We start from the raw sequence: 14,662 nt of genomic DNA on the forward strand, positions 1-14,662 counted from the left end.
CTGGGGATCGATAGTATAGTACCGATCGGAAACAAGCTAGTTTGTCATTTCAAACTTTAAATGAAACTGTTTTAATTTGTTGGTAACATTTTCCAGTCGCCAGACATTACATTCAGATGATATTCAACTTTTTGTTTTTACTTTTTCGCAACTTTACAAACCAAGTTACGATGGTCACCCCTGTCTCTTAGCCCTAAAGATTGCGTACTCGGTAATCTGAACGTAACACATGGCCACTTTCCTGTTAGCGATTCGCAAGTAGGTATTGTCTTTTTGCTGATACCATCTGACGGAAATGTTGGTGGTTGTTATACAAAGGTTAAAGTGTGAATAGGTCTACAATAGGGTGGTCGCTGGTCGCGTTGGACAGGTCGTCGCTATATCCAGTGTCTTTAACGTGTAAATTGCGAAGGAACTGTACTAAGTTGGTCGCTATGAGCAGGTGGCCGCTCTGCACAGGTGGTCGTTAACACAGGTTTGACTGTATCTTGCATGTTTTATAAATCTATTCACGTCTAAATGCAGAACTTTTTTTTTTGCGATGAGGCATTTATTTTTATACTAAAATATCTGAATTACTTTGAATAAAACTGGAAATTATGTCCTTTAAAATAATTAAACAAATAAGGCATCAATGTTTTTGTAAGATATTTACATCTTTTAAGGACATTTGGTAGACTGATTCCCCACTGTTGGTTCAACCCCAAAACTTGTTTGTATTCAAAATTAATTATGACAATGCATATTTATATTGAAACAAACTGTGATAGAGGGAATTATATTATATAACAAAGGGCAAGGTCACCAGAGTTCAACTATGTTTTTTATGGACACTGTAGTTTGAAATATGCACAAAAATGTGTTTTTTTTGGTCAAAAGTGATTTTAAAAAAATTAGCTTCTAAACCATGCCTCTGTTTCCTGTCAAAATTGGTTTACGGGTACATCTGTTTACTATGAAGAAAGTGCCGTCTTGAAAACTGTCTACCAGTTGTCAATTTTGCAGGGCAGCAGCTCAAATTTCACTAATTCAAGTTTATACGTAAATTAACACCCAGGCTAGTTGTCTGTACGATTATTGTAACACTGTTCAACCAAAACAATGCTCCGACACATTATCAATCATTTGTGAAAATTTCCAAAGGTCAAAGCATCTAGGAGCTATTTTTTTTTAAAGTTCTGGAATGTGCACTAAAAAGAAGCTGAGATAATTGCTAATTTGCAAATTTTATAGTTAAGTAAAAATATATGCTGATTTACATCGCCATTGGATTTAACTAATGATTTTAATTTCAAATTTTCACAGAATACAGATGTTCATACAATGCCATAAAAAATAAAAAAAAGTGAAATTTGTCAAAATTTGCAAAATAAACTGCATCTCTATTGATTAGCACTCTATCCAGTTCATATAATTTAAACTTCACAAATAATTTCCAGTTCTACAGTAATCAAAACCAATGAGCCCACAGACAGTTTTCTTTTATTTGACAAATTTCCAATAATATAAACATGTACAAACAAACTCTTTGTATAAATAAAATTGATTTATTCTTAGAATGATAAACCATTCACATGTATAATCTATCTTTACTTTTAAACTCCATGGAGCTGCTGTGACTGAGTTCATCTTCTTATTCATAATTCTCAGGTTATGGTTGTAATGCTGTTGCTGCTGCTAGAAAGAAAAGATCTCTGCTCAGTGATGGTAGGTACATGTGATGAACATTGACTTCAGTGAATAATACTCTTTCAATATCATTAGTGACTAGGAATAATTTGTTACAATCTCTGTTAGGGACAACATCAAAAGATGAGAAAAAACTAAAGGAATTAAGTTTTTTATCTTACATTGAACTTTTGATGTTGTCCCTTAGTTCAACCTTGCTGAATGATGTCATTTAAATGTACATCATATTATTGTGTTTTATATGAGTAAACCCAATACGATTAAGCCTGTATGTATGATAAAAATCTGAATCTATAAGTTTTCAACCCAAATGCCTGCCAGAATTTTGTTAAGCAGAATAGCCACATAAGTTGTCTTGACTCTTCTGTTAGTGTTCTGTTTTTATATATCGAATACTGTTAGTAATAGTTTATTGATCACTTAATATTATAAACAAAATTGTGGGTTTTATATCAAATATAAAGTCTGCATGATTGGAATTGTTGCTGACCATGTATAAATGAATTCTGTTATAGTTGAACCTAGCATTCCGACACAAGTGTATTGCTTGTAGTTTGTTATGTTGTCAAGACTTATCCTGAAAGCTGAAACGAGCAAAAAGAGGGGTCTGGCTTGAGAGGAAAATTATATTAAAAGATATCTCTGTTAGGAGATGAAGACAGAAACAAAAATCTCCACCGTCCCTGTCTTGTTTCATCACTTAACAAAAATAATTTTTTTCTTGAAGCTGAAGAGTATACTGGAGTGTTGAGAGACTACTGTGAGGAAGGCCAGATACGTACTAGAACTGCTCCATTGAGTGGTATTGATGTTGACATTTATTGTGAAGAACAAGCCGTAGAAGGCATATTTGAGAAAGTGTTACCCTTACAAGATCCACGTGTTATCGCTTTTATTGATTGTTGTGTCAATGCATTGTTGATTGCAACTGATAATCGTGGTAGACTTGGTGTCTTTGAAGATGGCTGGACTGATGCAGAAAATATTATAGAGGATGAATCTGAGTTGCAAGTGAGATCAGATTTCCCAGAGACATGGATTTTTGCAGATGAGTTTCTAGAGTGAGTCAAAATACTTTTAATACTTTTACATACCAAACTTTGGTATTCTAGCCATTACCGGTATACCATTCAATATTATTGTCCATGCTAATCTTGTTGCCCTTCATGACAATTCATTCATAGTAGATATTAATATCCTACCAGTACTTAGTTGTAGTTGACTTACCATAGACCCTAGGAAAAGATGGTTTCTTGCTTCCTACATGCAATTTGCATTGGTAGTTGGTTAGATGTTAAAGTCATATTACAAGGCACCACAGACTTTACCAATATCTTGTTTAAATCACATTGGCATCATGGGTAATATTCATTATTAGCAAATTGGAACTTTAAATTTTCAAAGGACTACATTTTTTTTGCAGTGATAATGGACAGATGATATTGCCCGTGACTGTACCAAGTAGTTTGACTCAGTGGATTGTACAGGCAGTTGGTGTGAGCCGTGATACAGGCATGTGTGTTGCAGAGCCATTTGAGTTGTTAGCATTCAAGGAATTTTTTATTCAACTGAGTTTACCCTATTCTGTTATAAAGGGGGAACAGATTGAAATAAGAGCAGCTGTCTTCAACTATGGTGAACATGATCTTATTGTAAGTATGAAATCTACCTCTATGAGATTTATAATATAATTATATACTGGGGTTGTGGTTTATCAACGTAGAAGTTATTTTTTCAGGTACACATCTACGTTAACGTCACACTAACATTTTGGTAAAAGAGTTTAGAGCTGTGCTGTAGTATGCCTACAATAACTAAAAAATCACAGTGACAATTTGCGCTGTGATAATTTCTATAATGTCTTTTAAATAATTAGAAGATTGAAAAAGGAAACTGTATTTGGTATTTTTGTACATTCAATGATTAAATGCATCAACCCAGCACTTCTATGAAATAAATGAATAACATACATATAAAAAACTCAACCAACCTACCACCCAGGGTATTCAGCTAACAAAGGAGTGAGTGCTTAGTTGAACACCCCACTCAAAAAAATTATTAAATTACATATATGCACGTGTGTGTATTTATTCACTTGCTTATTCGATTTAATATGGCCGAATTGCAATCATCAAAATCAAGCATTTCTGCAATTTTATTTCTGGATCTCAGTCATGCATAGACAGATTTGGTCATACCTGGTATGTTCTTTGAACTGTATGGGATCTTAATGTATGTCACTTTGTTTGTCAGATTGGACTTAAAAATGGTTGACTGGCGGCCATTTTACTCTACTCTAGATGACGAATGACTACAAATACAGTTGTCAATTTGAATGGCATTGTTTTCACCCATGTATGTCACATAAATGTCCCATCACAAGAGAGCTATTTATTCATTCATGGAGAATGGTTCACAGTATATTTATATATTTTTTTAATAGACGCATAAAATCCTTAGGAAAGGATAAAAAGGGTCTCACAGAAAGAAATTAAAACAAACTACAATCTAAAAAAGAAAACAAAAAATAAAAACTTTTCTAAAAAAAATAAAAAACAATAAAGACAATTTGCAACCAATGGTGAATACAGAATATGGAATAAACACAAAATGTAGCCTAATACACTCATGATAGTTGTTGCTGTTTTGTTCCATAGCTGTTTTTTAAGAAGACAGCTAAGGCTGGTGCTAGAGTATAGTTTGCCATAATCAAAATGAATTTATTCTGACTATTTTCTTTATCAAAATTTGGAACTTTATTTTGTGCAGTCAGGAATAATTTGTCCCTATGGTGACTGTAAGCTGGACATTTCATTACAAAATGTTGCTCATCCTCAACTATATTTTGGCTGCACATATCACATGTTCTTTTATCCAGCGGCACATTATTATGTCTGCCACTATCAATTTTAAGGTCATGGTTGCTTGTCCTGAATTTTGCATTTAATTATGTCATTCACAATGACTTGTTATACCTGGATTGACAATATGTCTAGATTGTTAATAAGCAACTATGTGTTGCTACAAATTTGCTATATGTTTTGCACCATTCTTTCATGTGAATTATGTATATAATGAATTACAGAATTATTTGTGTGTGCATGTGTGTGTGTGCATCCGTCTGTCTGTATCTAGCTATATATCACACATATATCAGACGTTATATCAGAGTTATCCACATGTATTTATTTCATGTTCCTATTCAAGATGGCTGAATGTCAGCCATTTTAATATAAAAAATACATCAAAATCACACATCACTATTCCACAATCAAATCTCAGTCTTGTGTTGTTGCATATATGGTTTAAACTTGTTATATACATTTAACACAATATTGTTGCATGTCATTTTATTTTTTGGATCAAGTTCAAATTTGCTTAATGGCAGCCATTTTATTTCAAAAAATGCAGTTCCAGGTCCATATATCTGACATGTCTGGACCAATTTTAAACTTTATACAAACATCAGACATTATATCAGACATATTTGTATGAATTTTTTTCCTGAGCTGATCCAATTGGCAGCCACTTCAAGGTCAAAAATGACTCAAAATCACACATTTTCACCATTCTAGAACCCAATCTCAGTCGTGCCAAGGACAGAGTTGGTACATACATTGAACATAATGGGACATTGATCAAAATGGCTGATTGGTGGCCATTTTGTTTAAAAGAACATAGTTTCTGATTTATATATTCGACATGCCTGGACCAATCAAGTTTAAACCTAACACATACAATCACACATTAGTTCATATATATATATATATATATATATATATATATATATATATATATATATATATATATATATATATATATATATATATATATCTCATATCTATAATACAAATAGAAACTATGTCATTGACAATGACTTGTTAATCATTCAGGCATCTTGTACCTTATTGTTGGTCATTCCACTGATTAGGTATATTTCTTGTTTTGTTAGGTACGTGCATATTTGTATGGAGTAGATGACATCTGTTCTGAGGCCAAACCAGGAGAAAGGAGTGAGAGAAAAGAATTTATTGTGAAAGCAAAGGAAGCAACGTCTATTACATTCCCTGTTATTCCAATGAGTGTTGGTGAATTTCCAATAAGAATCAGTGCTTTCAGTCCAGCTGGTGGTGACATTGTGGAAAAAATACTGAAAGTTGAGGTAAGCTGATATTAACATTTACATTTCTGTATATCCTGAGTGAATGAGTGAGTGGTGTAAGGATTGCAGAGATTTCTCATTAAAAACTAGATATATTTCATTATAACAGCCTGCTGGTGTTGAACGCTCCTTTGTGCATTCAGTGTTCCTTGATCCTTCTGGGTTGATGCGAAATGAAGTACAAGAAGTCAATAATGGAGAAAACAATCATAATCACCATGACTTTGCAAGCAATGGTAAGTCAATATTTATGTTTCATTATATATAAATGTAGATGTATCATGAAATATTGATTTCTGTGAAACAAATGATGTCTGCGTGAATTAAAAATTATCTATCATGCAACATGTGTAAGGTATGTTATGCTTAGTACTAAATCTGAAAAAAAATGTATTAACGCTTTCTGAATGCATACATACATATTCATGATACTGTCAACCATTTAATTTTTATCGCAAATTTTGTTGGTGATTTTGACGATTTGAAGTATATTATAATAACACAATATCATCAAGTTACTGTGACGTCCTGCCTTGGAACCAAATTGAAATGTTCTATGTTATAAAGTGTTTTTCCCCCCCGTAAAATCTAGTAGGTTTTGTCTCAAATAAACACCAGATTTCCAAGTGCAGTAATGAATGAACTCCAAGATTTATTACCAAATTTGTTAGAATAATACATGAAAACAACTACAATATAAGTGACAAGATACTTACAGCAGGAAATGTAATTTTTTTATTTTTCATTTAAGATTACGTAGACATCCAGAATCAGAATCAGCACAATGTACTTGATCTTAGGATGCCTCCTGATGTTGTGCCTGGCTCTGCGGAGTGCCGTGTTAATATAGTTGGTAAGTAAATTGTAACTTAGTAGCTGTGACATTATTTTGCAATAATTAATATGGTTCATCATTTTACATCATCATATCCTTTGTCTTTAACTACTGTAAAATACTTTATTTCCATAGGGATGATTCAGTGAAAATAAAATCCAGTGAATATACCCGTTTTCCCATATTTCACATTCAACTCATCAAAAGTCAGTGAAAATTAATGCCATACAAAACATACAAAAAGCCTTTTCAGCGAAAATTAACTTCAGCTAAAATAAAGTATTTCACAATTGTATGACAGAACTCCACACCATCCCCGTGACTTTCGTTGCTTATGGAAGTTATTTTCACGAGTGATGCGGTGTATCCTGTGGCCGTACTTTCACGAGCGAAGCAGCAGAATACATCGCATCTCGTGCACCTGCAGTTCTCCACTGACAGGATTACTTTCGTCGACAGCGGTCGTCGCTGAGCTGCACGCTACAACTTTGTTTGTGATGTTGCTTGCTGGCCGTTGTAGATTGAATGAGTCTTGGTTACCGGTTAAAATTTTGTTCGTAATCTTTATTTGGAGCTGAGTAACACTGCAAAGTCGCCAGCAGAAACCTCCTGGTACCTCAAAGTTGATCGTTGCGGCTCCTTGTAATCGCTGATTACAGGGTTTATAAAACTCAGTTTCCAGGTGGTCAACATATTAAGTTCTCCCAATCGTAGTATTCCATGTGATGTACACCTGATGTGCCAAAAATGTAGCTAAATGATTTGAACCAGAAAATAATAGTAGACGAAAATTTGTTTACAAAATAAAAATAGTTCGTTGCCAATAGAAATACCATGTTCATTTGCATATCGAATGTGAAAATACCGAAAACATTATTGCATGAGTGATATGCAAATTAGTTTTAGTCAAAATAAGTGACTGCCTAAAAGTACCATTACTCTTGTTCAAATTTTATTTTACTTGGCAAGTATATTCATGTACCCCAAGGGAAAAATATCGTACTTCTAAATATTGTTTATTTCTGTTATATGTTTTGAAAAACGGTACTCTCAGACCTCATTTGCATATGGGGTGTGGCAATACCGATTTTGATTCCAGGGACGAATCAAAATAAACTGCAGTACATATGTAATAATGTATAGTCCTAAGATTATTTGCAAGTTATTACAAAGTCTGTATGAACACAGTACATCAGGGGGATCAGTAGGCACAAATCCATGTCACCATGTTCTATGCATTAATGGTTTGCTATATCTTTGTGTTATCTTATTATGGGGAATAATATATTGTTTGAGGTATTATGCTTGTACAAGAAAAAATTTCACATTATTGCCTATATCGTTATTCTGTATTGTATAAATGGTGATCTCTCTGGTTTGGTGAAATTCATATTATTTTCTACAATCATTTGCATGTGTATAATTATTTTCATATTGTTTGATTCTTATTTAGGTAATCTAATGGGTCCTACAGTTAGTGCTGTAATTGGTGACAATTTACAAGGCTTATTAAGACAACCAACCGGTTGTGGAGAACAAACATTGATTTACACAGCACCAAGCATATATGTTTTATTGTATCTGACAGCAACAGATAAAGTCACTCCAGATATTGAGAAAAAAGCACATGACTACATAAGAGCTGGTGAGTATAATCTCATATCATTACTAGAATTATTGAAATCCAGGAGTTTGAGAGTCAAAATTACCATTGTGTATATTCTGGAGGCCTAGTATTTTATTTCCAGTGTTCTCCCCAGGCCAAGACAGCGTCGCGGGCCCCGACGCGATCGGATTTGCCCGCGTCGCTATGTGTTTCCTCCGCGATGCTATTATTTATCCCGTGATCTGATTTCTTCAGTCTCTCGCAGACTGTAAGTTTCCTGGCTAACTACAAATGCATTGTATTAACGCCAATTTCCCGGGATAATCCCCTGTTGTTTCTCATTGGTTGGATATCGTTTTAAAAAAACAAAGCAGTTCTATAAAGACAAAGCCGTAAGCCCCGGTGTCAAACGCTCTTTGCCAAACGTATATTTATATGCAAATGATATAGTCACACTTGGGGGTCAAAAGCCACATGTTTCCAGTGTGTACGAAACGTATTTTCATTATTATTTTTAGAAATGTAGTAGTACTATTATTCTAAGTTTTGATTTTTGTCAGTATTTTTGATATTGTATTTGTTTTTTGAGATCAAAATGTGAAAAAATATATATTTATGATGTAAACAATTTTGACCTCGTGATTGTGAATCCAAGATGGCGTCATCCACGTAAGATCCAGCGAGCGTGAACTTCCCACTCGGATTGCATATCGTGCTCAGATTCGGATAAATTAAGTGAAGCGTAATTGAAAATAATATATTTATCAAGAAATCGGGAATTCTAATCAAGAAACGTGTGGAAATTGGAGTGACACTTGTGTTATTTCTTGGAAGAAAAGCCTCAATTTTACGTGGTATAACAATGGCGACAATTCGTAATTCAGACCTCCGTTGTCTCGAATTGTTCACAATTGTGTTGAACAGACAACATCGATGATTAAAAAAAATACATAAAGATGGATAATTTCAGCCAGAAAAACTATTATTGCTCGAACATAGTAGCGTAAGTATCGTGACTCGTAACAGTTGTTGTACTTAACCGGAAAACAACAGAAACGGAAGACAAGCAATGAGAATAATCAACCCCATGTTTAATTTACCGAACAGGGTTTTATATAGTTGCTGATTGCTGGGCCAAGCAAAGGAACAGAAAACTCAGTATTTCTGCAGGACATTTGCAATACTAAACATGCAGTGCAATAATTGTATACAGATTGTACATAAAATAAATAGAAAAAAAGGAAAAAAACTGGTTTTGTTTTATTTGTCCATATGACAAACAATATGCTAATTTATGCTAATTATATGCTAATTATTATGCAAATTAGCCGCGACTCTATGAAAAATTTCTGGGGAGAACACTGATTTCTGCTAGTACTATTTTTATAAATGATTACCTAAATACATGGCAAGTCACATGCTTTGCTGCTTGTAAGTTGATATGCTGGCTTTAAATTAATTGCTCTTCAAGCTGTATTTCAGAAGCCTGACTTAAGACAATCATTTCTTTAGAAACATACAGGAACAATACATTTGATACTTGTGCAAAGCTATGAATGTGTATATTTCTTATCCCAGTAGTGACAAACACTTTGTGACTTTGTTTATTGTAATAGATATTTTGATAGCTTGATATTTTGGTAGATATTTACATGACTGTTTATTGAAGTTTGTGCAGCATGAAAAATATGAATACAATATGAAATGGTTTATGGAAACAAAATAGGTTGGATAGGTGAAAAACTTGTAACTGCATGTATCTGTATCACATCAAGCAAAGGCAAAGATTAGATGATTCAAAATATCATGAACATGATTTGAACGAATGTGATGTACATGGAAATGCAAATGAGATGCAAACTAAAACAAAGGTTATGCAAATGAGCACATGCACGACCATCAAAAGAATGCATAGAAGATAAAACAATGATCAGTACATAACATGATGAAGTTCAGGTAGATTGCCCCCAATTACAAGTCTCATAATTGTAGGTTAACTTGGAAGACTTGCCTTCATATCTTCATGATTAATGTGATATTTGTTTTATAGGTTATGCTCGTGAGCTCACTTATTATAAGAATAATCCGGGATGCTTTTCAGTGTGGACCCATAAACCCTGCAGCACATGGTATGTATCTCTACACAAACTTATCAGTACTATACATCATTGAATTTATGTGACGATTTGATCTTTTGCCTGTGTCCTTGATGGCTATAAATTTACTTTCATTCATTTCAGGTTGACAGCATTTGCAATGAAGATTTTCTGCCAAGCAAGTGAATTTGTAGTAGTTGATCCAAAAGTTATTTGTGGAGCAACCAATTGGCTGTTAACGATGCAAAATGATGATGGATCTATCAGAGAAAATTTTTTGGTGTACCACAAAGAAATGACTGTAAGTTGTATTATATTTGTTATTATATTAAAAGTTTGTGAGAAAAAAATAATTTAATATTCCTACAGTAAACTAAAAGGGGCTGAATAAGTGGTGGTATGTCCTCTGGAGGCCAAGTTATTACATCTTTCACCTGCATGACATTGGTCATGGTTTCAATAGCATTTTGTTTCTCCAAATCCAGATCAAAAGTAAATACTAAAATCTATAAATTGATTGGCAACTTTTCATGTATTGACATATGTTACATGCCCGCTTCAAAAGAATTTTAACTGAGATTGTTAGAGGGGACAAATGAGTAATAATTAATTTATTTGTGTTTAGGACATTCTCCAGCAGTTACTAAGCATATAACTATGACAGAATATATGTTTCAGAAAACTAAAAAAAAGGCGAATATGACCTTGTACTTTACTTGTCAATATCTGAGTAGAAGTTTCTGTGAACTCTAAAATAAATGTTTTTTTCACAGAATTGGCCATTCTTTGATCATACATGCTATGTTTTTGATTTTTTCACTGTTAACACTTTATAGCCCCGCACACCATAACGTTTTGGTCAGAGTTCTCTGAACGTTCCAATCGTCCAATTTCCGAGCGTTCTGGAACGAGGTAGACACATCCAGCGTTCAATTAACGAGTGCCCCTAACGTATGACTAGCGTGTTCCTAACGCACGAGGAGCGTGTAATGAGCGACCAAGTAAGATACCCCTGGAAATCATTGACGTGTGCTAACGTGTCACTAGCGTGTGATGAACGACTTTTAAACGTTAAGTGAGCGTGTTGAGCGTTAACGTTAGGTCGTTAATTTGACGTTAGTTGCACGCTTTATGTGCGCTAGGGGTATGTTCAGCGATCGTTGACAGGTCGCTAGTGAGTTGTTCACTGCAAAGCGAGCGATTGGTACGGTAACAGCTAAGTAACGCTAGAGCAACGACTGACTAACGATTGTCGAACGCGACGAACGTTAGCAAAACAATTGAAGAACGTTATTTACCGTTTAACAACGTTTAAAAATAAATGATAAAGAACGCTGGTCTCAAATGAGAACTTTTGTGCATTTTTTGGATCAGCATTCTCCGCCGATTCCTGACGATCAGCAACGATTACCGACGTTCACTAGCGTTCTCACGGCGCTCTTCTGGCGCTGTCCCAGCAACTTTGGGCGACTACCAACGTTTCCTCAAACGCCAGAGAACGCTAGCCAGAATGTCATGGTGTGACTGCGCCTTTATAAATCAGGTTCTGGATTTTGTTTGGTGCCTTCTTGTTCTGGCCAACTGGTGAACATTTTGTTTTTGACAAATTCTATTCCTGACAGTTATGTATCGCACACATGCTTTGATTAGTTCTCTTCAAACTTTATACCTAGATTGTCCATCATGGCACACAACAATAATGCTGTTATCTGATCAAAGACAAAGTAAAAATAAATTGAAAATAGGTATTTTGACCAAAACCCGCCATGGGCATGTGTTGTTTGATTTTCTTCAAATGTTGTCACTATAATTTGTAAAGTCTACTCAAGATGCTTCAATCCATCTATCAGGTCACTCAAGTATAGCAACATCATCTGATTATTGCATATGCGCAATTCTTGAAGATATAAAATAGCAATGTAAAAAATGCTTACTGTAGAATACTTTATTTTCGCTTGGAATTTATTTTCGCTATTTTCGCTGAATGGGTGATTCCGTGAAAATAAAATCCAGCGAATATACTTTTTTTTCTATATTTCACATTAAATTTATCAAAAATCAGTGAAAATAAGTTCCATACAAAACGCCCAAAAAGCCTTTTCAGCGAAAATTAATTCCAGCAAAAATAAAGTATTCCACAGTACTATGCACAGTACTAGGGGACTAAATTATTCATAATTTTATATAGTTTTTTCATCATCCATTCCTGAAAAATTCCACGATACAGATTTTCACTTGGCTGTTATATTCTACATCACACACCGAAACTGGGCGATTGACTGAATTGGCTGATATATTGTATCTAAATATAACAATGACGTAATATTTCTAACATAAACATGTTTGGGTTCGAATGATAACTCACAGCACATAGGAGTTCTTTCAAGGCTTTCTTTGATTCTTGTTTTCACTGTTGCTTCCATTTATATTATCTCACAATCTGAATTGTTATTAATATAATGAATAACTACACTATTTGTTAGCATTTAATTTATTGATGGATATTTAAATACTGGTGGTGACTGGCAGTGATGATATAAACAATGCACGCAATTTTATAAATTTATTCTGATTTATTTTAAAGGGTGGAGTGCATGCTGATGCTACCTTTACAGCCTATGTTTTGATTTCTTTGTTAGAATGTGATTGCAACACTGCGGTAAGTAATAACTGACAAGTAGTACACTTTTCTTGATTACTTTGTTAATCTTCATGAATTATTTGCTATTTTTATGAAAGTAAGGGTTTAAAGTATTAAGAATCATGCAAAAATACATACCCAATTGCTTGCAGTGAAAATAAGTTAAGAAGTAGAGTAAAGGCTCACAGGGTCTTATTGTTAATTATACTTGCATTGACAGGAGATGAGCACAGCAATTTTGAACTCAGTTTTATATCTAGAGAGAGCAATTGATGTTGCTGACAGACCATATGCTGTAGCTATAATAACATATGCATTGGCATTGGCTAACAGTGAGAAAAAACATGAAGCAAATGAAAAATTAAGGGCAATGTCTACATATGATGAAGGTAAGTAATAAGTGTTAAAAATCAAACTGCACTTTCAGGACAACTTTCAATCCTATTCAAAAATTCCTTTAAAAAATATGTCACAACATTAAGTTTTGAGAAACTTCAAGATACATTTTTTGATAAAGCTGAAATAATCAAACTATGTTTTCTCACAGCAACCAATTCCCGACACTGGACAACAGATGCAGCTAGTTTTGGTGATGGAAATAAGCCGTACTGGTATACTCGCAATCCATCAGCAATTGGAGTTGAAACAACTGGGTATGCTTTACTGGCGCAAGTGGAGCTTGGCGATATTACGTATAGCAATGCTATTGTTGTTTGGTTGACATCGCAAAGAAATGCACAAGGAGGATTTGTTTCTACACAAGTAAGTTCAGAGTTGAAACATCACCAGTTGACAGGGCTTTAATAGGATGACATGTTTATGTATACTCATGTGTAAGACTCACTACTGATTGACAAGGCTTCTCTGTGATGGTGTATGGTGTATAGACACATCAATAATTACAGTGCTAATATGTCATTAACATTTCTTGTAAGCTAATCTACCTTCGACTTTCTTGTGGTACTACCGGTACATATGCCTGATTTTTGAATGGCATAATGTCTTAAGCTATGTGTGTGTCGGAAGTGGTTACCAGGGTGCCTTTCTTTCCAACAATCACTACAATTCGTTAATCCCTATTATTACAGGACACAGTTATTGCATTGCAAGCCCTGGCTTCATATGCATCCGAGGCTGGAAGATCTTCAGATTTAGACATGGAATGTGAAGTAACATCAGAAGCTGATCCAGGCTACCGTGAAGTTATCTTGTTAAATGATGAAGGCGCTACAATGCAGCACATTAGAGAGGTACATTGCTATATCTTATGACTTATGTCATGTGGGCGTCATCATTTCTGAATCAGAATGTTTCCTCTTTGCAGTCACTATTTGTTGTCATTTTCACTAGCAATTTATCCTTTATCCTGTTGAAAAATACAGAAAAATTGGGTGACATTATGAGAATTTACAAATTTGTTTATTATAGTCACATTATATGCTCATATACATATGTACTGTTGACACAACAAAGTTTCTTGTAAAATTTGTTATGATTGGAGTCTGTGGTATGGTGGTTCCACATGCATTGAGATTGTTTCCATATTTGGTGTGTACTGTAAAATTACTAATTTTCACTGGGTTTAAATTTCGCTGATTTACCATTTCAGGCATATTCAGTGGGTTTTAAATTC

General features: G+C 34.2%; 1 protein-coding gene across 1 annotated transcript in view; it reads left to right on the forward strand.

Annotated features, from left to right (window-relative positions):
- The window catches only part of LOC100373609 (complement C3-like), a 42,238-nt gene that overhangs the window by 17,725 nt on the left and 9,851 nt on the right, over positions 1-14,662 (forward strand). The window contains exons 17-29 of the mRNA XM_085491816.1: positions 1,651-1,707; positions 2,417-2,750; positions 3,113-3,341; positions 5,642-5,851; positions 5,961-6,087; positions 6,603-6,704; positions 8,140-8,331; positions 10,343-10,421; positions 10,533-10,689; positions 12,973-13,047; positions 13,250-13,418; positions 13,577-13,791; positions 14,118-14,279. Coding sequence (XP_085347942.1) covers positions 1,651-1,707; positions 2,417-2,750; positions 3,113-3,341; positions 5,642-5,851; positions 5,961-6,087; positions 6,603-6,704; positions 8,140-8,331; positions 10,343-10,421; positions 10,533-10,689; positions 12,973-13,047; positions 13,250-13,418; positions 13,577-13,791; positions 14,118-14,279 — 2,108 coding nt within the window. The remainder of the gene's footprint in view (positions 1-1,650; positions 1,708-2,416; positions 2,751-3,112; positions 3,342-5,641; positions 5,852-5,960; positions 6,088-6,602; positions 6,705-8,139; positions 8,332-10,342; positions 10,422-10,532; positions 10,690-12,972; positions 13,048-13,249; positions 13,419-13,576; positions 13,792-14,117; positions 14,280-14,662) is intronic.

Source organism: Saccoglossus kowalevskii, chromosome 2 (genome assembly GCF_978046115.1).
Source record: "Saccoglossus kowalevskii chromosome 2, keSacKowa6.1, whole genome shotgun sequence".
NCBI classification, from domain to species: Eukaryota; Metazoa; Hemichordata; class Enteropneusta; family Harrimaniidae; genus Saccoglossus; species Saccoglossus kowalevskii.